Source organism: Ictalurus furcatus, chromosome 26 (assembly GCF_023375685.1).
Source record: "Ictalurus furcatus strain D&B chromosome 26, Billie_1.0, whole genome shotgun sequence".
Taxonomy (NCBI): domain Eukaryota; kingdom Metazoa; phylum Chordata; class Actinopteri; order Siluriformes; family Ictaluridae; genus Ictalurus; species Ictalurus furcatus.
Genome location: NC_071280.1, coordinates 17,301,266 through 17,328,808, shown reverse-complemented (window position 1 = coordinate 17,328,808; position 27,543 = coordinate 17,301,266). Strand labels below are relative to the sequence as shown.

The window sequence follows — 27,543 nt, the reverse complement described above, 5'->3', positions numbered from 1 at the left end:
GGCACTGCAGGAGATCGTGATCCTGCCGGCACTGCGGCCTGAGGTACGACACGACACCTCTTCACAGCAGAGATCACCCCACACACACACACACACACACACACACACACACACACACACACACACACAGAGACAATGCCATGTCTCACAACATTGTTGTTGTAGTTGTTTACAGGACTGAGAGCTCCAGCGAGAGGACTGCTGCTGTTTGGGCCTCCTGGTAACGGGAAGACCATGCTGGTACGACACACACGCATACACACACACGCATACACACACACACACACACACACACTGATCACATCCTGCTTTACTACACACTACTCATCCAGTTTTTGTATGTATGTATGTGTGTGTGTGTGTGTGTGTGTGTGTGTGCATATGCATGTTTCTCTCCTCTAGGCGAAAGCTGTTGCCATGGAATCCAACGCTACCTTCTTCAACATCAGTGCTGCCAGTCTGACTTCTAAATACGTCAGTGACCTTTCTTCCTTTCTTTTGTTTGTTCATTCCTTTCTCTCTCTTTCTCTCACGCTCCCTCTTTCTCTCACGCTCTTTCTCTCTCACGCTCTCTCTCACTCTCTCTCTTTCTCTCACTCTCTCTTCCTTTCATTTGTTTTTCTTTATTTTTTTTTCTTGCCTTCTTTTGCGCTCTCGCTCTCTCTCTCCTAGTTATTCCTGTTATTAATAGGATGTGTCATTAGTCATTATTTATTAGATGTGTGTGTGTGTGTGTGTGTGTGTGTGTGTGTGTGTGTGTGCGCGTTGTACAGGTCGGTGAAGGTGAGAAACTGGTACGAGCTCTGTTTGCTGTTGCCCGAGAACTGCAGCCATCAGTCATCTTCATTGGTGAGAAACTGCACAGAGTAAGCACATAAACATCAGCAGGGTGTGTGTGTGGGTTTGTGTTTGTGTGTGTGTATGCGCAGTAGTCTGGCACACTAGTCTGGCACACTTACAGTTCACACGGTATAATAGATGACTTAACATGACCTTTAGCTCATTAATATCATTCTGGTGTGTGTGTGTGTGTAGATGAAATAGACAGTCTCCTGTGTGAAAGGAGAGAAGGAGAGCACGATGCCAGCCGGAGACTGAAGACTGAGTTCCTCATTGAGTTTGATGGGGTATGAATCTCTCTCTCTCTCTCTCATATCCTTAATGTCTTCCTGTCTCTCCGTCTGTCTCTCATTTTCTTTCTGCTAACTGCATTTGAATATAAATCGTATATATGTATATATATATGTGTGTGTGTGTGTGTGTAGGTACAGTCAGGAGGAGATGACCGGGTGCTGGTGATGGGTGCCACAAATCGTCCTCAGGAGCTGGACGAGGCCGTGCTCAGGTTCTCACTGCTCTCATCGTGTTCTTGCTGTTTCAGTGTTAATGTGAACTCTACCTTTAATTCCTCACTCTGTGTGTGTGTGTGTGTGTGTGTGTGTGCAGGCGTTTTGCGAAGAGGATTTACGTGACCTTACCCTCAGAGGAGGTACGTCCCAGAGTGAACCGTTCCTGATTAAGAGAAATAACCTTATCACGACCTGGCAGTTGTATTAATACCAGGGTTGCCAGATTTCTTCTGCCTTCTCACTCCCCCAGACCCCGTTATTATCGTCAGCGCCACGTCTCGCCTCATGAACACACTTCTCGTTACCGTTCTCAACACGAGCTGTGCTCGCGATCTACTCTACTCCGTCTCAAAGCTATCCGTTATCTATCACAATATCCAGAATAATACGAGACCGTTTCAAACTCTTCGCCTATGACCATTTAAGGAAATGTTTTTAATAGTGCTTCATCTGGAAATACTGTACGATGTTTACTTTTGAATGTTACGGAACATTGGCGTTGGACTTTAAATTAGTGGAGCGTATAAGGTTCAGAGAGTCAGATTTCGAGTTTGGTAGCATATATTCAGCTGTCAGGTGCTGGACCTAATGGATATGTTCCACCAAGGGACATATTTTACTGTTACAACCCTGACGATGTTTGTGCGGTCGTTGCGACTACTGCTGACCGCGCGAGTGAAGATTTTATCGACCGATCTTAATTCTGGAAGGTTGTCCAGAGGATAAATATATACCTGCTGTTTGAGTTTCGGTATTTCGGTCATTTTTAACTGGATTTAAAGTCGTATTGGACTGTTTCTGGCAGATGTGGGAACCCTGTGGTCACTGAAGACGCATTCAGAGCATGTAGAAATACCAGCCCAGGTGTGCATGGCTCTTAAATGATGCCTCAACGATGCTCTTACCATGTCTGAACTGTGTGTGTGTGTGTGTGTGTGTGTGTGTGTTGCAGACGCGGTTGAAGCTGCTGAAGAATCTCCTGAATAAACATGGCAATCCACTGACACAGAAAGAGCTGAATCAGCTAGCCAGGTCTGTGTTCTCTAGCACACACACACACACAGAGGGAGAAATGTGCAAGAGGAAAAAAAGGGAGACTGGGCTATTGTGGTAATCGTATTGCTGTGTGTGTGTGTGTAGGATGACCAATGGTTACTCAGGCAGTGATCTGACCTCCTTGGCTAAAGACGCTGCACTGGGACCCATACGAGGTGAGATTACAGAAAGGAAACCCATCTGTGTATTTATTTGTGTGTATTCTGTGTGTAATCTGATCTCTGCGTGTCTGTAGAGCTTCGTCCGGAGCAAGTGAGGAACATGGCGGCAAATGAGGTACAGTTCTTCCTGGTTCATTTCTGATTGGTGTGTTCTTATGTGTGTTAAGAACAATAATTTATAGCTGGGGTGTGTATCGTCGTCTTAGATGATTAATGAGCTTGTTGATGACTCGTGTTCAGCTGAGTGATGTATGAAGGATATGTTTAAGTGTGATTCAGATACTGCACAAGTGGCCACAGACACAGAGGCCACGCCTCCTTCAATAGGGCTGACAGACACAGAGGCCACGCCTCCTTCAATAGGGCTGACAGACACAGAGGCCACGCCTCCTCCAATAGGGCTGACAGACACAGAGGCCACGCCTCCTCCAATAGGGCTGACAGACACCGAGGCCACGCCTCCTCCAATAGGGCTGACAGACACAGAGGCCACGCCTCCTCCAATAGGGCTGACAGACACAGAGGCCACGCCTCCTCCAATAGGGCTGACCGACACAGAGGCCACGCCTCCTCCAATAGGGCTGACCGACACAGAGGCCACGCCTCCTCCAATAGGGCTGACAGACACAGAGGCCACGCCTCCTCCAATAGGGCTGACAGACACAGAGGCCACGCCTCCTCCAATAGGGCTGACAGACACAGAGGCCACGCCTCCATTACTGGGACTGAGAAACAGAGGCCACACCTCTTTTGCAGAAACTAAAAGTGACTGACGGGCCACACGTCCTTTGCTGAGACTGACTGGCCACGCCTCCTTCGCTGGGACTACCACTGCCACGCCTGGAGTCCAAAATAATGTCTGTCTCTGTTTCTTTCTCTCTCAGGTGAGGAACATTCGTTTCTCGGATTTCGTCGAGTCTCTGAAGAAGATCAAGAAGAGCGTCAGTCCTCAAACTCTGGAGCAGTACGCACGCTGGAACCTGGACTATGGAGACACCACTGTATGACACACAAACACTCCTCATTACGTGACCTCTGGTCGGTGACCCGAGACATTAGTGGTCTTTTCCAAATAGACAAAGCAAACCGTTCTTACTCTTTACGCTGTTTACCCTTTTGAAGAGCAGACGCTTTTGTTCTTACTGCGATTGAGCACGCTTGTGATTCGGGAGACGTCACGCACGAGGACGCGTCTCAAATCACCGGTGAAGGAAGAAAAGAAGGATTGCTTTTAATTAAGTGTTCAATTACCAGAATAAATGAGGCTTCCACCCTATACATCACACATCTCGTACCACGTGATCAAAACGAGAACCGGCCCGGACCGGAGCAAACAGAAATTGAGGTTTCGGTTACTTCTCCACCAACTCGGAAGATGACTGCAGCGGTCACAATGACATCATCGAACAAGCAACGTATACGAAAATGACAGAATTACAAGCATTTTAACCCTTTACTGCATGGTGTTCCCATAATGCAACACTTAACTGATCTCTAATTTTACTTTTTGTCATTTTTGACTATATGATACTTTCCACAGCTGCACATTGTTTCCACATGGCAACAATTTACCAATTCAGATTACTTACTTTTATTACTTGAACTAATTCAAGAGTAATACATCTTTTTTTTAAAAAATTTAAATAGAATAATTCATGCAGTAGAGGGTTAATCCCGCTGTGTTTGTTCTGAAACAAAACGACATTCGTATAAACGACGGTATTTTGAAATAATTCTACACACGGTTGCTTTTGTCAACCCAAACACCGACGACCGTAACTGTTATGTATTTTGGTTTTACTTCAGTAGTCAGTGTGTATCGCACGAGCTACAGCGTTCGTATCCCCGGCCCCAAGGACACGCGGGGTGGTCCTTCTCATCTGTGCCTTAGCGTTTCTGCAGTTTCTCGATGGGAATATCCGGCTGTCAGACTGCGCTACAGTCCGAGATGTGTGCTGTAGCCGAGACAGGAAGTGATCTCGACTCTGGTGTGCTTTTGTACAGCGTCTAATCACTGTATTTCACAATAATGCAAATAAATCCAGTAATAAACTTGTACAGTAAATCTCGTGTCTGGAACAGGAACTGCCAGAAGTCCTGTCTTTAAAGCAATAACTTGTAAACTCGTGACGTCGGACGGGACGTGCACTATGGAGCGCGTGTAGTATTTATTGTACGAGCCAGAGAACCTACTACCTGTTTTGTAAAACTTTACCGTTTAAGGGATTTTGTGATTGTTTTCATTCGTTTGTATGTTCCTGCAGTGCCGTTTACTTACCGTCAGACGCACAGCAAATCTACCTGCCTTTGTGAAATAAAGCATGAAAAACGGAGAGCACAAGTTATTTTACGATGTTACAGAAGATTAAAGGGTTTCTTGTGTGTATTTAATGTGTACGCTGTGGGATCCAGTGTATAAGCTTAAGAAATCAGGGTAGTTATAATGCAGCAAAAGGAAAGCAAAATAGAAACGCTGTGATCTTTGAAGTAAAGATCACTTGCGATGTCTTTATATAGACCTGGAGTAAGACGAGTGGCTGTGAACAGTATGATATAAAGCTCTAGTCAAAAGAAAAAAAAAAATTAAAACACCCCCCCCCCCCCCAAAAAAAAGACCAGAATAACGTGACGGTATAACTGCATATTGCACTTTAATCTCTGAAATGCAGGACGTCCGAGTAACAGTCGACACGCTGCTTTTACGTACACAGAGGTTTGTATATGGTAACTAGGCTGGACTCAGCGTTCCCACTCTTATTTGTAAGTGTTAGGAGCTGAAGGTGCAGCAGATCCTGGATCAGTAACTAAAACAATCACGCTGGGAGCTTCAACGTGTTCAGTCGAGCCCGGACAGCCGAGCGTGACGGTTTTACATTCGGAATGAGTGCGAGGGACGCGCGATTCCCTAAGTGCGTTAAAATTCATCCACACCCACATGCATACATACACACTGTAACAGGCCCGAGGTTGAGGACGGCTTGAATAAAGGACGGTTAAATCTGTGTCATCTGGTTTGTGTGGTTTCAGTGGTCCAGGATGCGCAGGTTCCCGGAGACTATCTTGTTTTCCAGCATTGCTCCGGCTGGAATGTCGATCCGGTCTCCGTGATTAGCGATGATGATCACCGTGCCCTGAAACGCAGAGGAAACGTGCCGACACTAAAAAAACTAAACGAAACGTACGTCGTATTTATTTTCGGAACTATAAAGATAGAACAAAATGTATGATAGAACAAAATGACTCATTTTTCTACATATCCATCTGTCCATTCATCCGACTCCATCTCCGTCCAACTACTCATCTATTTATTTCATCCACACCCACTCGTCTCAGTCCTTTCATCTGTGTAATAGATCTCGACCATTTATTCAGCCAGCCAACCAGCCATTTCTGTCCATCTATCCCCATCTTCATCCACACACAGTATCCAGTACCCTTCTCTCCCTCCCTCCCTCTGTTGTTTACCTTCAGAGTGACCTGCTTGCCGAAAGTGACGTCTCCGGACACGGTGAGGTGATCGAGCTCCAGCATGTCGGGGATGCTCTCGAACCTCTGCAGGAAGTCCTGCACCTACGCCACAAAAAGGCACACAAACGCAATACCTCCGTTATATACAGCTGTACACCTCCGAACCGATCGAGCGACGTATCCGGCGCTCGGGTCGCTGACGTCGGATGCGATCGTACATTAGCCAGCTTGTATTCTGGACTTGCCGAGAGATTAAACACCGCGTAACCTTTGTGCTGTGTGCTTTATGGCGCAATTAGTCCACGGCTGAAATCTGACCAAAGAGCAGTGGGGCACAACACGACACGGTTTTGCAGCAGGAATGGTTTATTCACGGAACACGAGCAGCGGTTTAGTTGTACTCGGTACCATCTTGTACAGGAATCAGTGCTAAACCGACACTAGGTCACGTGCTTACCTTGGTGAAGGAGCTGCCCAGTTTGACGTGCGGCGTGGTGGGGAACTCTCTCTTCTCGCTCATGTTGAGAGAGCCCACGTCCAGGCTGTACAGGTTGGACATGACCAGCAGCAGGTCGGAGGTGGTCTTGACCGGAAGGAAGCGGCTGCGCGGGACGTTGATGCCCAGCGCGTTGTCAAAGCTCTTAATAGCAGCACCGACCGCTGTTTCCAGCTGGATCACGTTCAGACCGCCGTCCAGAGTCTGGACACACAGCATGGAGATAACAAAGCGTACGATGTGAATTAAACGTATCCCTTGTGTTTATTTTTTTTAATTCATTGATTTTCAGTAATCATCCTGGTCAGGGTCACCGTGGATCCCGAGTCTATCCCGGGAACGCCGGGTGTGATGTGCGAATGCACCCAGAATGGGATGTCGGCACCGTTCATACACACATTTTCACCTAGGGGACAATTTAACGTAACCTACTAGCATGTTTTAGGAGCTGGAAGGAAACCGAGAGGAAACCCTTAGAGGCACTGGGACAACATTCGAAACGCGACACAGAGCGAAACCCGAGATCAGGATCAAACCTGAAGGTCCTGGAGCTATGAGGCGGCAACGCTGCTATGTGCGTTATTAAATTAAACAAATGATAACCTTTTCATTAATCCTATCGCGCGTGTGCGTTTCACCTTGGGGTTAACGATGATCTCCATGTCCATGCCGTTCTGCTCGTGCAGTCTCTTAATAGCAGGCAGGCTGATCCACAGGTTGTTGGTGTTGAAGATCTTGAACTTGGTGACGGATTTGAACTCGTCGACGTGCGCTTTGGGAACCTGGGCGATCTCCAGAAGCCTGAGCTTATTGTCGTACTGAATCAGAGTCCCACCCTGATGGAGACACACCACACACTTCCTGTTGGAGCCTAAAGCCAGTAAAAATTGACACAAGTCTCTCTCTCTCTCACACACACACTCTCTCTCAATCCTGGTCCTCACCTTGATGTCAGCACGGGTCTTGTCGGTGACCTCCATGACGAACTCGCAGCGCCTCTCGGCTGGTTGGCTCATCAGGTGGTTGAGGATGTGCAGGTCGACGGTGGCACCCAGGTTATCGATGTTGGACACAAAGATGTACTCCTTGCCCTCCATGATGAGCTGATCCAGCAGGCCAGAGTTATAGAAGCTGGTGTAGATGTCTCCATGGCCCGGAGGGTACCACGCCTCCGAGTTCTCCCCCGTCAGACCCATGTTGGTCGCCACTGGCAACAAAGACTCCTTATTTATTCTGGGATATCTGCAGAGAGAGGTAAAATGATGAAAAGCATGAAAGAAGAGTGAGAAAAGCAAAAAGGGTGAAAAATACATTTAACTACAGGAAGAAAGAAAGAACAAGTGTGTGTGTGCGTGTGTGTGTGTGTACCTGCTCTGGTTGAAAGTGTGTATTTTGACACGGTGGTGAGTGTATTTCTGCAGGATCTTCTTGGTGTCTTCGTCCGTGTTAAAGCTGTTCATCAGGACCAGAGGGACGTCAGTATTGTACGTCTTATTCAGGTGCTGCAGCGCACACACACACACACACACACACACACACACACACACACACACACAATCATGACAGCAGCTTTGAAAAGAAGGGATTAAAATACGTATGAATGAAGAGGTGCAGTGATTTACATAGGAATGAGTGAATTTGCATATCTTTGATAATGAGTACTGTGTACAAGTTGGTTATAAAAGTGGTCAGGAGCAAAATGCTCCATAGCTGCAAGCTGTTTTATCGAAACATTTAACTAGTGTGTGTGTGTGTGTGTGTGTGTTGTCTCGCTGGTGTGCGTTTGCTCTTACAATTAATCATTTGGCAGACAATGGAACTGAATCAGTCAGACTTAGGAATCTCGTTTAAGGTCAATCGAACCTTCACCAAGTGCGCACCGAAATCACAAAATTCACCCGAGCTGGCACTAAAATAAATTATTACATAATTAATATAAATAACTGACAACAACTAAGAGAAACAACCTAAATAAATGTCCAGCAGCATTTGCGCAGCGCTACGGTTCTGCGCTTTGGCTCAGTTGATCATCTCTAGAGGAAATCTACAGCGAAAACGCTGCAGCCCAAAACACACATCGATTCACTTCCTACAGCCGAGTCGATTCAGAGTCGATTCGCTTTCTCACTGCGCTGGAGTTCACCTGGAGGCAAACCGACAGTGTGATCGCGGTGTTCTCACCTGCCTACAGAACCGGACCTGGATTCTATTCAAGGATTAAACACTGTGTATGTGAACACACACACACACACACACATATATACTGTGTGTGTGCGTCTTGAGTTAGCGTACCTCTATCTGCCTCACGGTCAGGTCCAGGAAGGTGTTCTCATTGCGCACGCTGATCAGACTCTTCGGGCCTTTACAGCCCATGCTGGTTCCCAGACCTCCGTTCAGCTTCACCACGGCCAGTTTGTTCAGACTCGCGGCTACACCCTGCGGTAACGGCTTCGCCCGGATCCTCTCGTACGGCTGGATCTGAGAGGAAAAACGCCAAGACGGAGTTACTGCATCACTATCACTACTTCGGTCCTTTAACAACTGCTGCAGCATATTATCTAAAAGAAGCCACAGCACACTAACACAGAAACCGTACTCATTCAAGGCAGAGACAACTTATTTATTTATTTATAGCACTATATAAAAATATTATATTACTACACATAAGAATGACAAAAAAAATAAAAGATAAAAAAAAAAAGTATTCTTTTTTTAAAAACCCATTTACTCCCAATTGCAATTTCCAATTTCTGGTGAATCAGACTTTTTGACACTGAAATACATATTTTGGGCTTTCCATAGAAAGATTTATTGTGTTCTTTTTTTTCTACTGACTTTAAAAAAACAAAAAAAAAACACTTCTCTCTTAAATAAATCTTTTTCTCAGGCCTGAGCCTTTGATCAGTAAGTGTGTAAATCTGGTCAATGTGTGTTTGAATGCGTTTTTATTCCTGTAACGCTGCCAGCGAATGAGAGGAATGAACTAGAGGGAAAGAAAGAGGGAAGGAGAGAGAGAGAGAGAGAGAGAGAGCGAAGAAAGGGTTGTATTTATCCTCATGATAGCCGTGGCAGGCCTAAGTGCCCAGGAATTTCTTTCAACTCTGCCATAGTGTGTTACTGAGTAAGACCTTTCAACCAACTTCACGCTGTTGAAAACCTTCTATTTAAGTGTCGACGTGCTTGAACAGGGTTTGTGGTGATCAGGCCTGGTTGCGTCTAGTCCAGCTGAACCCCATCATCAATGCGGTTTCATAGATTTGGAGAATTAGTAACTACTGGTGCAAATCCATTCTCACACAGGCGCAGCTGGTATTGGAGAGCAACATCATTTTAAAACTGTACTGTGTGTTGACTCAGGCTGCCTTTGTTTGATCGTAGATATTGCTTACATTTCTGAAACAATTTCGGACGAGATGTACACAAAAACGGAAGAAATCAGGATGGGGGCAAATACTTTTTCCACAGCACTGTAGGAGTAAGTGTGCTAACCAGGCTACCGGTTATATCGGGAACCGACTGGAGTTAGCTGCAGCTAGCTAAAAGTTATAACCGACTGGATATTTTACACAATATAGTCCGGGGAGGATGAACACACAGTAAATTCCTCGGTTTTAAGTAGTTAGGTTTATTGAGAACACTGTCGCTAGGTGACCAGACAACGCAGACATCGAGCGTAAGCAATCTGGTGGCTGTGATTAACAATTAAACTAGATTTAACTCTCTTATATGGACTGTGTAAATGTATGGGGACCGTGGAAAGAAATCAAAACTACCAAGAATATTAACATTTACCTCAGAAACGGTGATTAATCACTAAGAAAACACGCTGCATGGCTAAAATTCCGCTGTAATCATGCTTAGCATTAGCCGCTAACTTCAATGGGTTTAGCCATACTGAGAAATCTCGCAACATGGCTGAGGCCATGGATTAACATATGAGGTGACCTACAACAGCAAAGATGTCCGCCTGGACGAGGCGTGAGAGTGACTACGCATCCTAGCAATGCGTATTGAGATCGAGGGTTACAGAGAAATGCTTGGGTTAAAGGTCGTCGCGTCCGAGGTGACGCTGGGAAAAGTTCAAAGAGGCGTTTGGCGATCGGGTTTCAAATTCCTCTCGGTTCACAAGTGCACCCTGTACCATACACCGTCCCTGTGGCTCGGACGAGACACCGGACCTTTATGGAAGCTAGTCGTGGTCGTGCTGCTTGTTAATTACCGCAATAAGAGTCTTTACGATAGTGATATGGAAGATTTGTATCGAGCTCTGTGATTGTTCTAAATATCTCAGAGGTTTCACGCATTTTTACTAGCCGGATTAAATACCGTGCGTGGATGACTCTCCTGCTAGCGCAACACCAGACACAAATAATTTTTTTTTTAACATCTGACTCTTTGTTGAGGTCACACACACACGCACACGATGCATCTCAAACTCTATCAGGAGAGAACAAGTTGATAAATTTATGACGCGTCCACGCTTGTCGATACGGACTAACAGCTCGCCTGGACTCTGAACAACGGCAGCTGAGGATAAAGCAAAAACGACAGCATGGCGCCCAGCTGATACGACTCGATGCCTCATTATCAAGTCGTATTAGGTGCACAGCATCGGAAACGGCTGAACTTCTGATTCCCGATCAACTCTTTTAGGTCTAGTAACCCGAGCTGAACAACTGGCGTCCGGGTTAAAGAAATGTCAGTCATCTTCCAAGAGCCATAGTTCTCTTTTCCTGTTTCTCTGTGGCTGAATGCTGCAGGGGTCAGGCTATTCATAGTCCAGCGTTCTGTGTGGGGATATTAGTGGAACGCTGCGGGCTGACGTCGGGGGACTGCTGACACACACTTCAGAAACATACACACAGCTTCCGTCCAAATCCAGAGTCACACTATTATCTCTCGCTCACACACCCAGTTAGTTACTACCTCGTTATAGGCAGTTGATAAAGTGCCCGTGCACCTACTAGAGCAACTCTGTCCTGAGAAAAAAGTAAGAGAGCAACGCTCATGACTCAAGAAGCTCTTCTCATACCCAAGAAAAAACAGCCCTAGAGAAATTCTGCTGTGGCTGTTCAAGAAGCGAAATGTCAGTGAGTGAAAATTCAGATTCTGGACATTCACAACGTAAAAATAAACTCAGGTGGCAGAATTTTAGATTAAAACATCTGTGCTCAGATCAAATCATAAAAAAAAAGTCAAAGCGAATGAGGCAAAAATTCATTTAGGTAAAAATTCATGAGGCATGAATTTAGCTTGTGGAAATGAACGTCGTAAACATTCACGTAGTGAACATTTAGCTGGTGGAAAAGAACGTAGTAAAATTTCAGGTAGTAAAAATTCATGCCGTGAAAATTCATGTAGCAAAAATTTAGGTTGTGGAAATTCATACAGTAAACAATGTAGCAATCATGCATGCAGTAAAAATGTAGGCCGCGCAAATACACGCAGTAAAAAGTAATGTAGTAAAAATGAATTCAATAATAAATAAAAGGTTGAGGAAATGAATGTAGTCAAATTCAAGTAGTAAAAATTCATAGCAAAAATTTAGGTTTGTGGAAATGAATGTAGTAAAAATTCATTTAACTTCAAAAAATAGGTTGTGGAAATGAACCTAGTAAAAAAAATAATTTAATAATAATAATAATAAAAAAAAAGGTTGTGGACATGAATCTAGTAAAAAAAAAATAATTTAATAATAAATAAATAACTAAATAGGTTGTGGAAAGGAATGTAGTAAAAATTAAAGTAGGATGGTTCATGCCAAAAAAAAAATGAATGTAGCAAAAATTTAGGTTGTGGAAACTCATGTAGAAAAATTCATTTCATAATTTAAAAAAAGGTTGTGGAAATGAATGTAGTAAAAAATTCATGGCGTAAAAATGAATTTAGCAAAAATGTATAGTAGAAATTAATAGAGTAAACAATGTCGTAAAAATCCAAGTAGTTAAAATTTAGGTTGTGGAAATAAAGATGTAGTAAAAATTCAAGTACCAAGAAGTTTATGTAGTAAAATTTCAAGTAGCAAAAAATGTATGTAGTATGATGACTGTAGTAAAAAATTCAAGTAGCAAATATTTTAAGCAGTAGAATTCAGGTCATAAAAATGAATGCAACAAAAATTAGATAGTGGAAATTCATATAGTAAACAACGCAGTGGAAATTCATTAAGTAAAAAAATTAGCATGGTAAAAAATTAGGTTGTGAAAAATGAATGTAGTAAACATGTGATTTCTGGAAATTCATCAGGCAGTGGAAATATTTAGATTAAAACCTCTAAAGCAACCCAGCCTGCTTCTAATCAAACTCCGTCCTGGCCAATCCCAATCCCTATGAGGCTCATCCACCATATTCACTTTCTACACCACATCACTCTGAAGCAACCTCCCCTATTCATGTTCCTGCGATCTGAACCCATATTTCTTGTCTATCCCTCTCAGTAGGAGGGACCTGATAACTGGAAGCTTGGCAGCTCTCGGTAACGTGGGTGTGCTCTCCCTCCGTCTCTTATCACAACACGGAGGCCAATGCTTCAACAACGACATACGTACACAACGTTCTGCAAATGTAGTTAACAAGCGATGGAAGCTCTGTCTCAAATCTTCCCCATAAATATCTGTCACGGAGCACGTCCAGATCATCAGATGAGTTTGGAAATAATCGGTAAATTCCTGCTAGTTTACAGCGTCACAAACACGTACTTGTACTATTTGTACAACAGATATGGGTGATCTAGATTTATCTAGAGCGTCGTGTGTGTGATTCAGTTTGCGGTGTGCATCTCACCGAGTCCTCAGGAGGTCTGTTGATCTTGGGCCATTCCACAGAGGGACCCTTCACCTGGAGGAACCTGTGGAAGAGCTGCTTAAACCCCTCGAAATCTTTCCTGGAGATCTGACAAGAAAGTAATACGCACACACACACACACACACACACACATTTCATCGTCAGTGCTAGAAATCGAATTAGTTTCAGAGCAAATACATCAGCTACAAATAACCTGATGATTCATTCTCACACCACAACACTTATCAGCATGTTCTGGTAATTAAGACTGCCACCGTTGACCTTCACGCTAACGGCTTCGATCTTGCGTCGTTGGACAGAAGGGGTGTAATTAAGCGATCGGTATCTCTCAGGAGACCAAACACTTTAATTACAGCTCTTGCTGCTGCTGGAGGAGCCAGCGCTGGATCACTGGGTCAGAGCTGACAAGCCTGATTAAAACTCTGTGTGTGTGTGTCGCCCACGCAGATCTCCAGGCACACTCGCTTTGCTCGTACAACAGAACGCTACGCAAACATCTGCTTTTTATCACAGTTCATGCTATTCCATCATCATTAAAAATAAAACACTCGGGGCAGGACGTGTGTCTGCACAGAGACGGCGAGCTCTTATACGTCACACGTGTACTGTACGTCTCCTCGTGTCTCTTCAGCCGAGTGAGAAAACGGTAACTAACAAATGAAATGACCTGGAGATCCTAACACCTATTCTCGTTGAGTCGAGTCGAGAGCTGTCGATCCAGTGCGCTCATTAAAATACCAGGCCACGCCCACCTGAACGGGTCTCAGAGCAGTCTGATCCTGAACTAGCGTCTGAGTATATGTTATTCTTATCTTAACATAGCTGATATCAATCACAGATTTTAATGTGTTAACTTTTTAATGTAATCACTTTTGTCTCTCTGTTTACAACCTTTGCGACAGTTCCTCTTGCTTACCCTCGTAACAAAATCAGGAGTCCCTGTCTTCCTTCCTGACTTCCTTTCCTGTCCCTTCTCGAATAACTGCAGTGTCCTTCGTTTCATAACCTTTTCTTTACAACGTAACTCTGAACGCTCTATAAACGCCAGCCTGCGCAGTTAGGACTTCAGTGTGCACTGTGAGCAATGTATAATGATGGACTTCTCCAGAAGACGGAAAAGAGGTTGAACTGAAGTGAACTGTTTATAAAGCCCTACCTCAGCTTCGGCACCCTTGGCAGTGGAGAGCAGCTTCTCGAGCTCCTTGTGCATGGAGTTCTCATGCTGCTGCCTGAGCTTCTCCTGAAACTCAGTCATCACGCCGTTGAAGCCACCTCGACTCAGTTCTAGAGACAGAACCAAGTGTGAAGAGCATAAAAATCAAAAGATGCACACCTATGGAAATTCGGTATTGGTACCAAGAATTACTTCCATAATCAAGCCAACTCTGATCCCACCAATTCCCAGCCTTCGCTTGATTTCATCAGAGGTCCAAACACTGACGACGCGGGAGCATTTTAGCGACTGTACTTCATTTTGTTAGTGTGACCAAGGCGAGAACTGTATCATTATTCCTCACATTACTTCTTCTTCTCATCATCATCCTCCTAACCCTCATTGAGAATTCATTCACCCCGAATCCCTTAACATACAGTCTCGGTGAGATTTTTTTCAGCGTGATTTAAGGAATCGTTTTGGTCTTCATAAAACGTCGATTTTATTTTTAAAATGTGAGATTCCTTCAATATAGAATTGCCTGAAAACACACTGATTTGTATTCCAGCCGCCAGTGGTGATGCCACTGTGTGCTTCACAGCCAACCAATCGGCAGCTTTACTATAAACTCTTCCTCTTCCTCACTCCGTACCCTTCCTCACGTTCTCTGTTCCTGCTTACATCCTTTCTTCGCTGATTCAGCGCCCCCCCCCCATACTACAAAGTCCAACTTTCACAGGAACAATGGGAAACAGATACAGGTACTCGACCAAGGTATGGAAAGTTCTAGATTTGTATTCGTAACCAACACACCTTACCTAACGGAAAAGTGCTAAGTCAAGGACACATTATATTAGACCTCGGAAAATCTGATGTTCAGACTGAAAAGAGAAGAAAACCCTAGATAGAAACAATTTAAAGGATATGTGAATGAACTGATATCCAAATACAATGAATACACTTAGTGTTCAGATTGTAAACAGGTAACACATCCGCAAACATGGTCCACAGAGCAAACATCATTACTACACCACTCACCAGCAACCGACAGAACCGACATGATGATCACGATGAAGTTGTTTTTAGTAGTTTTCTCAACAAGTTTTGAAATCTCGCGATATTTGACTCCGTATTTAATTAACGGTCAGGTCTCGTTCGTGTTCTCGGGTCTGTCTTCGTGTCCAAACGGAGCAGGAACACGAATTGTTTCAGGCTTGAACTCGAGCTCAACCGGCACTGAGGTGTTCCCTGGAGATGTTTAACTTTTAAAAATCCGTGATATTGAATGAGATTTCACCGCCGCGTCCCCATTTATAACCTATTCATCATCCGTGTACAATCCAGACCACTCCCCTTTTTCTTCCTCAGTAGCGTCCTCTGTTAAATTCCCCAATTTAGTAATATATATATTTTTTACTCTATCCTAACAGAGCTTAGTATTTGAATCTGCGGTGTTATATGTTTTGGGGAGAGAAAGACAGAGAGAGAGAGAGAGAGAGAGAGAAAGTACAGTACAGAGTCTCCTTTTCACCAAATTGTAGCACAGCCCACCTCCCCTCCCATCTAGAGGGGTAAATAAAGACTTTCTACCCCTTTTTGGATGGGAGGGGGGGTCAGTGGAGTCAATCATCGAACACACACACACACACTCTCATATTACACCCCACTATATTTTCTCTACTTGCATGAGCTATAGCTATAGGTCAACACTTCCTGTGATATTTTGTATTTATTAAACCTATAACCAAGGTAATAAAGTGAAGCGGAAGCAGTCAGAAAGCTCGCCAGGCTCTGTGCTCTGTGCTGCGGCTTGTTACCTTATAAAGCTCGACTTACTCCAAGGGCAAAAGGGAACTCGCTCAAGCGGACAAACTCGAGCACAAAATGCTCACAAAGCCAAGCACGTCATGCCGGCATGCCTTTAACCCAAAACAAAACAACAACAAAAAGAAAGCTGTGCGCACACTTTACATTGTACAAGCTGGTTGCTGCGAGAACAGCGTTTTTTTTTTTTTTGTTTTTTTTTACTCACTGTCACCAAACTGCGTCAAACTCTCAAGAGATATTTGCACCAAAACCCGGAAGTCGCGACACAATCCGGAATCTTGTAGGCCGTGGTGATCACTGACCAATCAGGATGAGGGTACAGTATGCGTCGGCCAATCAGATCGCGGGGAGTAACGTCGCGCGAGCAAAGGGGATTGACGCAATGCTGCCACCCTCAGGTCAGACATGGTACTGCATTTATTTATTCATTCATTCATTCAGTTTTGTACATTGTACAAGTTCCCATCCCTGGTCCTGGAGAACCCTCTGTCCTACACTTTGCAGTGTTTTCCTGCCTTTACACGAATAATCAGCGCATTAACAGCTCTTCTTGAATTGAAAGTGAGTGTCTGTGCAGGGAAAACACTCAAAGATATGCAGTTCTCCAGGAGCACCCCGCTGAAAACAAATAAACAACAGAAACCCTCATAAGATTTGTAAGGGTTTTAAGGGTTAGAATGGGAGTTTTTGCATTCTGTTAGTGGATATCAATAGTGGTAATGATTTTGGTCAATGGTTTGTGGTGGAAGCCATTAGTTTTTCTGTGATGGTTTGTTTGTTTATATTATATATAAAAAAATAAGAGTAGGGTTGGGAACCTGTCGAAACATTTTAATCCAATGGTTCTCAAAGTTGCATATACAGAATGCTATAACCATGAATTTATTATTTGACTTTAGATACAGTAGGTTATATTTATATGTCTATAAACTAGTAATAGAATCGTTATAATTATGACTGTTACTGTAGGTACGAACTTAATGTCATTAGGGTTCAATCCAAACCCCATGTCAAAAAATAAACTGAACAGAAATTTTGATTTAAAAAAAAAACAAAACAGTAATACTTATTATTAATATTAGACTATATGTTCAAAAAGTAAAGGAAATCTCCACTTAAAAATCATGAAGCCTGAGAGACCACCTTCAGTTAAGATGTCCCTTTTATTTATAGTGCAGTTACATATTTTTGGAGGGACAATAAATGTGCGTTTCCAACTGTGAATACCTTCTACTCTTGTTATTGCCCCATTAACACTCTGTTAATGTACTGGTACGAAATGGTACAGATGCTCCTCATGTCCTTATAGCTTGTGGAATCATACAAACACACACACACACACACACACGTACATACATTACACACACGCGCACGCAAGTGGACAATGTGGAGTTTTACAGTTTAGAAGAATTTGGGTGCCATTTTTCGTCGGAATCAAGCAGTCACGCAGAGAGGAAGGACAGCGCCGTGTCTCGCTCCTCTATCAGCTCGGCCGCTGTGGCGTCCATCTTGGCGCGAGAGAAGTCGTTAATGGGCAGAGCGTCCACCACCTGCCAGGTCTTGTTCTGTACAGACAGGTCAGAGGAATTACAGAGAAGCATGAAGAGAATGTTACCTAGAATTTAAAATTTTTTTAAAAAAAATTCACATTTTTATAACAACTACAACTTTCGTTAATGAGAAGCTAACTAATTCATAATCGACGAGGTGAGGTCAGACCTTGATGGTGACTGGGAAGGAGTACATGAGGTCATCAGAAACACCGTAAGAGTTCCCAGTGGAGTAAACTCCCATCGACACGAACTCACCCTGCAGAGAGAGACAGAGAGAGATCTATGGTCACAAAAAAGTGCCAGATTACAGGAAACCAGGCACAACTTCACTCTGGGAAACACTGCCCTAGAAAACACTCTTTACGACTACCTCGGCTTAAAAACCAACACTTCAGGTGGCTTCGGTCTGGCAGGAAACGCATTAAAAGAGAAAACAAGAACAACTTTCTACACTCTTAAAGGGAAATTTACCCCAGTAGACATCCCCATTACAATCTGGTGCTAAATGTTTGACAGTATTATTATTATTATTATTATTATTATTATTCCTTTAGTTCTTTATGGATGAGAAGTGTGGGGCCCGCTAGGTCAGGACGACTTCTCCAGATGGGATAAACACCCCATAGAGTTCCTGCATGCAGAATTCTGTCCAAACATCCTGAGAGTGCAGAGAACACCACCAACTAACGCATGCAGAGCTGAAGTAGGCAGATATCCCTTATTTCTAAATATTCAAAAAACATCTCAAACTCTGGACTCATCTTAACTCAAGCTCCTCTAATACACTTGAAAACCAAGCCCTTAAAACCCAAGAGATAAGCCCTAAAACCAGTCTCCTCGGTCAGCTGGCTCTGAAACTCACAAACATCTCACGATCGGTTTCACACCGGCTCGACTAAACTAAACCAAATTAGAATAAACCGATCATAAAAATCAGTAAACATGCATATCTGGACCGCTGGGGAAACCAAAATGAAAACCGAAGTGAACTAGAATGTTATCGGGACCTAAGCAGAAAATACGAGCTGGGAGAATACGTCTTCGGCGTCAGAGATACAGGACAGAGACAGATCCTTACACACTCCAGGCTCAGTGATCACGGCCTAGACATGGAGAAAGGCAGACACAAACAAACATGGCTGCCAGAGGAAGAAAGAGTGTGCTGTGACTGGAAGACCGGCGAGGGTCAGACAGAGGAACATTCACCAATCAGAAACTAATCGAATGCAGGTGCTACTGGGGGCGGAGTCAGAATGCAGGTGCTACTGGGGGTGGAGTCACGCACCTGCTGCAGCCAAATTCATCTCGGAGCTGCACACGATCAGAAACCAACTACAACTCTGATCACATCTCACCGGACAATCATACACTCATTATTTTTTGTAATTACTATTATTTTTTTTAAAGTCAATGTTTATTATTATTAGAGAAAGACAGAGCACGTTCTCATGCTGTGAAAGTCAAACACACTCCATTAGAAGGACAGGGCAGTAAGACACGGTGCGTGTGTGTGGCCACTGCAGACCTACATCAGGAGTGCCGAACCAGATGTCCCTCATGTGGTCACAGATGGCCTTGGCAGCGGACATGGCGCTGGACAGCTTCCTGGCTTTGATCACGGCCGCACCGCGCTGCTGCACCGTCTGAGAGGAAGAGGGAAAGCGAAGCCATGTTAAGAACGTTACCCGTTCCCTTCCTTCTAAAAGCTGCCGGTGGAACTTGGTGGCGTTTGCGAGCTGTACTCACGGAGATGAAGTCTCCCTTCAGCCAGCTGTCGTCCTTCACGGCGTCGTAGGCGGCCACCTCTTTGCCGCGCAGGTTGACGGTGGCGTGGTGGACGTCGGGGTACTGCGTGGACGAGTGGTTTCCCCAGATGATCACGTTCTTCACGCTGTCCGAGGACACGCCCACGCGCATCGCCACCTACCGACATGAGAACAGAAACGACAGCAAGAAATGCCTCCTGAATCCTACTGAAACCTCGAAACACACGAAGGCACACCAGCCTTCATGAGAAGCGACAATTAAAAGCTGTGTAGTCCAGATATTTATTTATTATTAATAAGGGGTGTAACCTGTGAGCGGGCCCTGTTATGGTCCAGCCTGGTCAGGCAGGAGAAGTTCTCCTTTGGGATGGATGGCGCAGACTTGGAGGCAATCAGGCAGTTGGTGTTGGCCGGGTTTCCCACCACCAGCACCTGAGTTCAGACACGGTGACATTAAACGGCCCTTTTATGCTCTAAACTCAGTCTTAAGCAACAGCACGAGCCCATAAATCAAACGACAGATTTGGGTTGGAAGATATTTTTGGGATTTATTCCAGCACCGAAGGGAGAAAACTAACCTCAATTCCTCCCACAAGTCTAATCAATCTCTCGAAATGAGGTTTAATCGCCTAAACTAAAAAAAGTTAACCAACAACATACTAAGTTATAGTTAGCTAGTTAGGTGCACAGACAAGGTGACTTGCGTTAGCAGGCGCTATATATACATCGTCGAGGTGCATCACGCCACCATGAAGCACTTTTTGTTTAAACATACACACCAAATAAAAAAAGTTTGTTTTGTGAAAGTCAACAGCGAGTAGGATTGTTTTCCCCCTTGTTAACCCAAAAGAGGAGAAAAATAAACGCTAGCCTACTGAGGCGACTGTGAATAAAATACTAAACAGCCGGGACACACAGTCCTCCTTTCTCCACCCCCTGATAAATCTTCAGTCCAATTCCGAATCCGGCCGAATCTTGCCCTCACCTTGACCGTCTTCTTGGCGTACTTGTCCAGAGCGGCTCCCTGCGTTTTGAAGATGGCCACGTTGGCCTTGAGCAGGTCCTTCCTCTCCATTCCCTCCTTCCTGGGCATGGAGCCCACCAAGATGGCGGCATCCAGGTCCTTAAAGCCCACCTCCACCTTATCGGTAGGGATCACCTCTGCAAAAGCACACATCCTGAGTGTAAATAAAGATCACTGGATTTCCACGAGCCGTGTTTCTGTGCTGCAGTGTAAAACCCGAGTCGATCTGATCGAATAACAATAGTAAGAGTAGTTTAATGTGTTGAACCCAGAATCGATTAATAGATCAATCGCCGAATTTGTTCAAGTGGATTTTTCGGCAAAAACGAAGCTGAAATGATGTCCGATTATGACGGAGCGTTGTCGTCCTTCACGTGTCCATGCGTTTACAATATTATTGCGATATGGTGTTAAAAACTACTACTAGAATGATTTTTGCTCTCTCTGAAAGTATGTATGCAATGCTATATTCAAAATAGGATTTATAAAAAAAAAATAAAAAAAAAAGATTTGAGAAGACGGCCATCCGTGTTAAGCCTTGAGACGTTTTTGGGAACAAATGCAACCCAAAAGTGCTGCCTACATACACTCTGGGTCTGTGTAGGTATTAATAATATACTCAGTACTGTAGAATGTCATAAATTATTAAGAGCCCAGGAATATCCCTTATCCTCTTAATTGCCTCGATTAGCTGATCTGTCTGATTAGTGTCCGCTGGGTCATGAATCAGAAGCCGTCTTTATCAGAATGAACTTCGGTCTGTTTTTACGATGCAACCCATTCTTTGGACTCCTCCACCTTCCCTCGCTGTTTTGATTGGCTCAGAGTGGACCAATAGGAGGACTGGACACATCACACACACCTCCTGCTGCTCGTTGTGCAACGAGGCGGTCACTGTGCTACCGAGTCATGCCTTTAGAGTGTTCAAAGATAACGCATTCACCACGTGAAGGACGGACTGAGCTTCAGCGAATCACGTATCGGATCTGTTCCGTTTCGTTATCTGTAGATATAAACGTGGGGAGTGTGTAACAAGGCTTTTATCACGTTCAAAAATAACGCACGCGCTGCACGTCGATGAATCGCGTATGACGAATCTGAACCACTTCTTCGAATCTTTAGCTATGATTCAACTCTCTATGCAGACTGTTCCAGTAGAGGAACATTGAATCAGGATCAGTCGCAGTTTTATACAGCCCTTAGGAGACGGTGTAAACTGATTCGAGATCGGTAGCGGACCTCTGAGCAGCGGGAGAGCGCAGTCCTGCAGCTCCATCACAACACCGTCCAGCACAGGCAGCATGGGAGGGATGTCCAAGAGCACCAAGATGATTGGCTGAGGCACAGAAGACATGGGGGGAAAAAAAAAAGATGTCTTCAAGAATCCGCAAAACAAACGAGGCAAAGACGACAAAGACAAAGTGCTGTGGTCCTTCTAATAGGATATTAATAATCTGAACTAATTTAGCACTATTTAAACTGTTCACTGGAAGTGAATTTTGCTGTCTGGTTTGACATTAAATTGTGTCGATTTGCACTTTTCTGACCTGGTCCTTGCCGAACACATCTCCTTTGGCGATGCTGAAGAGCAGAGAGTAGGCGATCTGACCGGCAGCGCCTGTCACCAGCACACGGATCGGTTCGGCCTGCGGAGGAGAAGGGGAAAAAAAAAAACAGCAATTAACAACATAACACAGCAACCTGCTCCCACTTAGACCTGAGAAATTACGGGTTGTGTAACAGCTAAAATTACCAGAGGTAGACAAGAGGCCCTGGAACATGAAGGTGCTGAAAAGTCAGAAACTTTTGCACAAAAAAACCGGAGACGAAATACATCCGCTGCACGTTTTATGTCAACAATATTAACATTTTTAATTATAGGAGACTCAAGAGTTCACCAACCAGTGCGAACGAGACACGAGCCACCTCGAAAACAAAAAGCCAAACACTTATTTATACTCTCGCAATAGTTTTGGTGTCTCTTTCTCTTTTATTCGGTTCTGGCTCTTCTCTCGCACAGGTATCGCTATTCTAAACAGGAAATAAAAACAAAACCCCCACAAGCACACAATGCTGTGGACTTTCTGCAATTTGTAATATAATGTATGTTGTTATACCCTAGAATTGACATATTAGCAGTTTACCTAACCAAATTCATAACGAAAAGTCAAATCAAAGGCAGTGCTGTTGCATTTTACTCATAAAAATCCTAAAACCTGAAGGCAATACCTGCATCTCTCTATAATCTGGGTAGTGCACTTCAATGCAAACGTTACAACGCGAGCTTCTGCGCATGCGCGTTAGGTTTACTAGCAGAGAAAAGCTGGTTCACAGCCTGAAGAGAAAGCTAGACTAATTACTTTAAATAGATTCATTAAATTTTTGCGCATTCGTCTGGAAAAACGTCACGGTTATAATAATAATAATAATAATAATAATAATAATAATAATAATAATAATAAAGCGATATTTCTCCCCTGAATGCGCGCAATGATGACGCAAACGATGCCACGCGCACGGGACACAGCGTAACTGCGGTAACGGTAAAACTCTCGCGAACTCGTATGCTAATTAGATGAATGCATAATTAGTTAGTTAATAGTTAACCGCGGTTTCGAGTATTGTTGGAGGTTACCTATGGCTCTGTATAAAAAATAAAAAAAAAAGATATACAATAAAGTGCATCTTCCTTTTCGAAAGCGGAAATACACATTTAGCAGCTTGTTTACATAACTGAGCTAATGCTAACTAGACAATACACTGATCATGTTTATATCCGGATTCTACCATTTTCCCCAAAAACAGACATGCTATACATATATACAACGTTTAACAACTTCATTAAAAAAAAATTCTGCTCTGTTAAAAACATTAAAACAGTTTGCAACCCAAACAGCACCGAAAGCACGTGCTAATTAAAATAAATATTAACCTCTCACCATATTTAAATGTTTGTCGGGTTGAGAAGTTCGTCTGGGACTTGCGCTCTCCCAACTCAGGACCAGACCAAAAAGGCACCTCTGTTCATATACCGAAATACCAGTGTCAGTGCTTGTTGAAGCGCTGCTGGGAAGTGTAGTTTTTTTCACCTGGTGGTGCGTTTGTGTCTAAACAAGAACAACTACATATCCCAGAAATCCCTGCTACATCGCTAGCGGTTCAGGTATGATTCGTCACGCCCACTCCAGCACCATATATGGAGGACGTTTCTGGAAATACGGATAACCGTTGAGTTTTGAAATTCGACTCTGTGGCTGCAGTCGATGCGTTTTTGCTAACGATAAATCACCTTGAAAAGTGCGTAGAGAAATCATTAACCCAACAAAATAGTGACAAAAAAAAGCATCTTTACGTTCATATGACAGTCACACAATGTTAGCTTTTAGTGAAGGTGTTAGTGTAACATAGTGAGCCATGCACACCATAAACCAACACCAGGCCTGTGGAAAAACATCAACACACAGCTATGTGTCAAATATCAGACCTGATTTATGGCAGATTATAACCTTAAGGGTCCTCAAAGTGCTTTATACTGTTTCTCACTCACCCATTCATACACCCCCCCACACACACCAATAGCCTGCCATCGGGAGTAACTTGGTATTCAGTGTCTTGCCCAAGGACACTTCGGCATGTGGTCCGGGAATCGAACCGCCAACCCTGCGATTAGTGGATAACCCGCTCTACCACATGAACCACAGCCGCCATAAATAATCACCTCCAAACTCCACATACATTATGTATGTGTGTTATTGTACTGTTACTTGGACATAAAACAACAACAACAACAACAACGTGTTAGGATAGGCTGCTTATATTTTCCTTAAGCTGTAACCTATCTAGAAATATAGATTCTTCTTTTTTGCTAGTAAAAATAGCAATAGCGATCCAGCAATCCGGTCATTAATCTCCCCAGACACTACTGTTCTTTCCCAGCCCCAAACACACGTGAGGCAGGTAATAAAGTCTGTAGAATATAAATTTCCTGCCTCAGGTTTGTTTGGAGGTGGAGGACATGTTTGTTGTTTTTCCCTGAAAGTGTGCATGGGAACTTTGGACCTACATAGATATAAATATATATGTCAATATAACACTAGATAGTGCTAGTGTGCTGAAATAGTTCTGGCTGTGACTCGAGTCACTGGTCATAAAGTGAATGTTTAATTCTTATGCTTCGTTCCATTTTGTTAACCTAAACTGTAGACTGTTATCCAGGAGCTACTTGGAAAACAGTTGATGATTAAATTAAGTATAACATAATAAGAGTCAGTACTGAGTCAGATTCAGTCATTTAAGACGTTAAACACCAATACGAAGTGGCTTAGCGGTCAGCACGTTCGCCTCACGCCTTCGATTCTCGCCGCTGCCCTGTGTGGGCGGAGTTTGCATGTTCTCCCCGTGCTGCGGGGGTTTTCTCCGGGTACTCCGGTTTCCTCCCCCAGTCCAAAAACACGCATGGTAGGCTGATTGGCGTGTCCAAGTGTCCGTAGTGTATGAATGGGTGTGTGAGTGGGTGTGTGATCGTGCCCTGTGATAGATTAGCACTCTGTCCAGGGTGTACCCCGCCTCGTACCCCATGCTCCCTGGGATAGACTCCAGGTTCCCGGCGACCCGGTAGTTTAAGCAGTATAGAAGATGGAAGGATATTCCCTATTCAAAAGCAATTTGTAACTTGAGCCCACAGTTGAGTATGTTTTGGTAACATGTCACGATGACATGATAATGTCGTGTTCGAATTCATTTCATAGTTAGCTTGGGGAGGAACATTTCAATAATAGCTATGCGTCTTGCTATAAAAGTTTAACAACGCTATCAAGCCTCACTCGGTGTTAAGGAAGTGTACTATTGATTTAAGTGTAGAACTTAAAATGACATTGCCCACCACTTCATGACGTCAATTCGTATGAATTGTATTAGTATTAATATTTGTACTAGTATTAGTCGGCGTGTCCAGTTCAGCAATAGTTGATCAACAATTCCTGAACATTCTCTTGTTTTTGTGCACATATTTGCAGTGACTGTATGTCTCACTGTGTCTTTATGAATCTAATAATCCAATAAGAGGCAAGCAAACAAACAAATAATTAGGTAAATAAATAAGCAAGTGAACCCTTATTTAGCTTGTGAAATATTTTTGTAGTCAAATTATTTTATGCAAATATTACAATTTTAGTTACTTTAAGCCATATCACCTGACTTGTCAGGTGACTAATTTGTCAGGTAATGTTAACTAAAATAATGTAAATATTTCTTCATAAATGGGTCATGGGTCCCCATGGTGGATCACTGAGGCGCATATTTTTTGATCTGGCACAGTTTTTACACCGGATGCCCTTCCTGATGCAACCCACCCCAATTGATCCTAGCTTGGGACCGGCACTGTCTTGTGTAACCCCAGTGTCTGGGGTTGATTATCTGGCCAGGAATCAAACCTGATCCAGGTTCTGAGAGCACCGAAGCCTAACCACTAGTCAGTCCCACCAGGATTTTGCAATTTTGTGATCGCAGAAATGAATGCACAATCAGGAAACTCCTCAATATTGACAGGAGCTTGCAATTTTTCAAAATTAAATGGTATTCACTTATATAGCGCATTTATCCAGAGCACTATATTTACACTGTGTCTCATTCACCCATTCAAACACACACTCACACACCAATGGTAGCAGAGCTGCCATGCAAGGCGCTAACTTGCCACCAACTTGGGGTTCAGTGTCTTACCCAAGGACACTTCGGCATGTGGAGTCACGTGGGCCAGGAATCGAACCGCCAACCCTACGATTAGTGGATAACCCGCTCTACCACCTGAGCCACAGCCGCCCCGAATCACCCCAGATTCTGGCTGAGACGCGTCGTGAGACGTCATCACAACGTGCATTCATCCAAAGCCATCTTAGATTCACGTGTGTCGAACATGAGTACAGCTAAAAGTCTCATTTACCAACAAACATCACTGCGACAGACCGCACAAAACAATTTCGTGCGATTGCAATTTCACCGATTCATGTAGTTATTAAAAAAACCCCTCAAAAACCTGCAAAGTACATCGGAACCTTTTTTAAAAGTCGCGGCAAAATCAAACCTTTTTGACCGCAACAATCACAAAAAAAAAAACTCGGCGAAATCCTGTACGGACTGATAAAATGTATTAATAAAAGTGCTAAACGCCTACATCATACCAATTATTACATACAAAACTTTAGGCTGGTACAATGTTAAAAATAAACGTGCCACCAACAGATTACATGTAGGCCAATGTTGCATTTTCAGAACATCTGATTTGTTCCTGGGTGCAAAATGACCGGCCACATAAATCCATTTTGCTTCAGCGTTCCTTCATAGTACTAAATGACAACAGAACTGAGCTACATGATTCACTGAAGCTATTTAAATTGCGTAGGAGTCATAAACCACTCAGAGTTGTGAGTAGGTCACAGTTTGGGGTGGCCTATGGGGTGGCCACGCCCCTGAGTGCGGAGGTCGCTGTCCACGGTGCTGATGTTTCTTTCATTAATAAAGCAATAAAGCCCCCGGTTAACCCCGTGGAATGAATCATTGCGGGTATATATTTCTCTCCTCCTCCGGTTACGTTGGTTACATTATGAATGAACCACTGCACAGAGATCAGCTTCCCCAGTGCTGCAGAAATAAAACCCACATCCCACGCGCTTAAGGATTCCTTTCAGAAGGATGGACTCAGCAGCAGAGTTGTTCTATGATAATAACAAAACAAAACAAACCACTGTGGCATAGGTTGCCATGTTTCTGGTTACGTGTCGTTAGATTTAGTGCAATAGATTTCCAGTGAGAAGCGTTTTACCTGCGCGGAGGCAGCGCGCACCACCAAGTACATCGCGGTGAGCAGAGTGAGCATGGCGCAGTGAAG

General features: G+C 43.8%; 3 protein-coding genes across 7 annotated transcripts in view; 1 reads left to right on the top strand and 2 right to left on the bottom strand.

The window, feature by feature from the left end:
* spast (spastin) overlaps positions 1–4,899 on the top strand; it is an 11,572-nt gene extending 6,673 nt beyond the window's left edge. For all 3 annotated transcript variants that reach the window (XM_053615919.1, XM_053615918.1, XM_053615917.1), the window contains 11 exons: positions 1–43; positions 166–240; positions 403–474; positions 774–849; positions 1,036–1,127; positions 1,266–1,345; positions 1,447–1,489; positions 2,302–2,381; positions 2,490–2,560; positions 2,641–2,681; positions 3,451–4,899. The exon at positions 1–43 is cut by the window's left edge and continues 51 nt beyond it. In XM_053615919.1, the coding sequence (XP_053471894.1) occupies positions 1–43; positions 166–240; positions 403–474; positions 774–849; positions 1,036–1,127; positions 1,266–1,345; positions 1,447–1,489; positions 2,302–2,381; positions 2,490–2,560; positions 2,641–2,681; positions 3,451–3,573 (796 nt within the window). In that variant the 3' untranslated portion in view covers positions 3,574–4,899. The remainder of the gene's footprint in view (positions 44–165; positions 241–402; positions 475–773; positions 850–1,035; positions 1,128–1,265; positions 1,346–1,446; positions 1,490–2,301; positions 2,382–2,489; positions 2,561–2,640; positions 2,682–3,450) is intronic.
* A 301-nt stretch (positions 4,900–5,200) lies between these two features.
* Positions 5,201–16,592, bottom strand: LOC128602240 (UTP--glucose-1-phosphate uridylyltransferase). 3 transcript variants are annotated; one of them, XM_053615923.1, is made up of 10 exons: positions 16,520–16,592; positions 14,491–14,618; positions 13,314–13,421; positions 8,823–9,008; positions 7,899–8,032; positions 7,475–7,772; positions 7,169–7,366; positions 6,492–6,734; positions 6,032–6,136; positions 5,201–5,697 (listed from the first exon to the last, which is right to left on the bottom strand). In XM_053615923.1, the coding sequence occupies exons 2-10, from the start codon at positions 14,587–14,589 to the stop codon at positions 5,590–5,592; spliced, it is 1,479 nt and encodes a 492-aa protein (XP_053471898.1). In that variant the 5' UTR covers positions 14,590–14,618; positions 16,520–16,592; the 3' UTR covers positions 5,201–5,589. The 3 variants fall into 3 exon arrangements, with proteins under 3 accessions (XP_053471898.1, XP_053471899.1, XP_053471897.1); XM_053615924.1 differs by lacking the exon at positions 16,520–16,592 and adding an exon at positions 16,305–16,482; XM_053615922.1 differs by lacking the exon at positions 16,520–16,592 and adding an exon at positions 15,526–16,218.
* Positions 16,593–17,458: 866 nt separating this feature from the next.
* Positions 17,459–23,711, bottom strand: mdh1aa (malate dehydrogenase 1Aa, NAD (soluble)). Its single transcript, XM_053615926.1, has 9 exons — positions 23,597–23,711; positions 22,205–22,303; positions 21,897–21,993; positions 20,619–20,794; positions 19,943–20,065; positions 19,614–19,790; positions 19,397–19,510; positions 18,034–18,123; positions 17,459–17,879 (listed from the first exon to the last, which is right to left on the bottom strand). The coding sequence occupies exons 1-9, from the start codon at positions 23,597–23,599 to the stop codon at positions 17,757–17,759; spliced, it is 1,002 nt and encodes a 333-aa protein (XP_053471901.1). The 5' UTR covers positions 23,600–23,711; the 3' UTR covers positions 17,459–17,756.
* Between the last annotated feature and the right edge of the window lie 3,832 nt (positions 23,712–27,543).

What these genes read in the sequence shown, in the direction of transcription:
- LOC128602240 (XM_053615922.1), bottom strand. Translation starts at nt 15,547, where the DNA reads ATGTCGGTTCTGTCGGTTGCTG. An exon ending in GTCGGTTCTGTCGGTTGCTG is followed by an intron (nt 14,619 to 15,525) that starts GTGAGTGGTGTA and finishes TTCTGTCTCTAG; the next exon opens with AACTGAGTCGAGGTGGCTTC. An exon ending in TGACCGTGAGGCAGATAGAG is followed by an intron (nt 8,033 to 8,822) that starts GTACGCTAACTC and finishes TGTGCGCTGCAG; the next exon opens with CACCTGAATAAGACGTACAA.
- mdh1aa (XM_053615926.1), bottom strand. An exon ending in ATGTGTTCGGCAAGGACCAG is followed by an intron (nt 21,994 to 22,204) that starts GTCAGAAAAGTG and finishes TCTGTGCCTCAG; the next exon opens with CCAATCATCTTGGTGCTCTT. An exon ending in CGCTCTCCCGCTGCTCAGAG is followed by an intron (nt 20,795 to 21,896) that starts GTCCGCTACCGA and finishes GTGCTTTTGCAG; the next exon opens with AGGTGATCCCTACCGATAAG.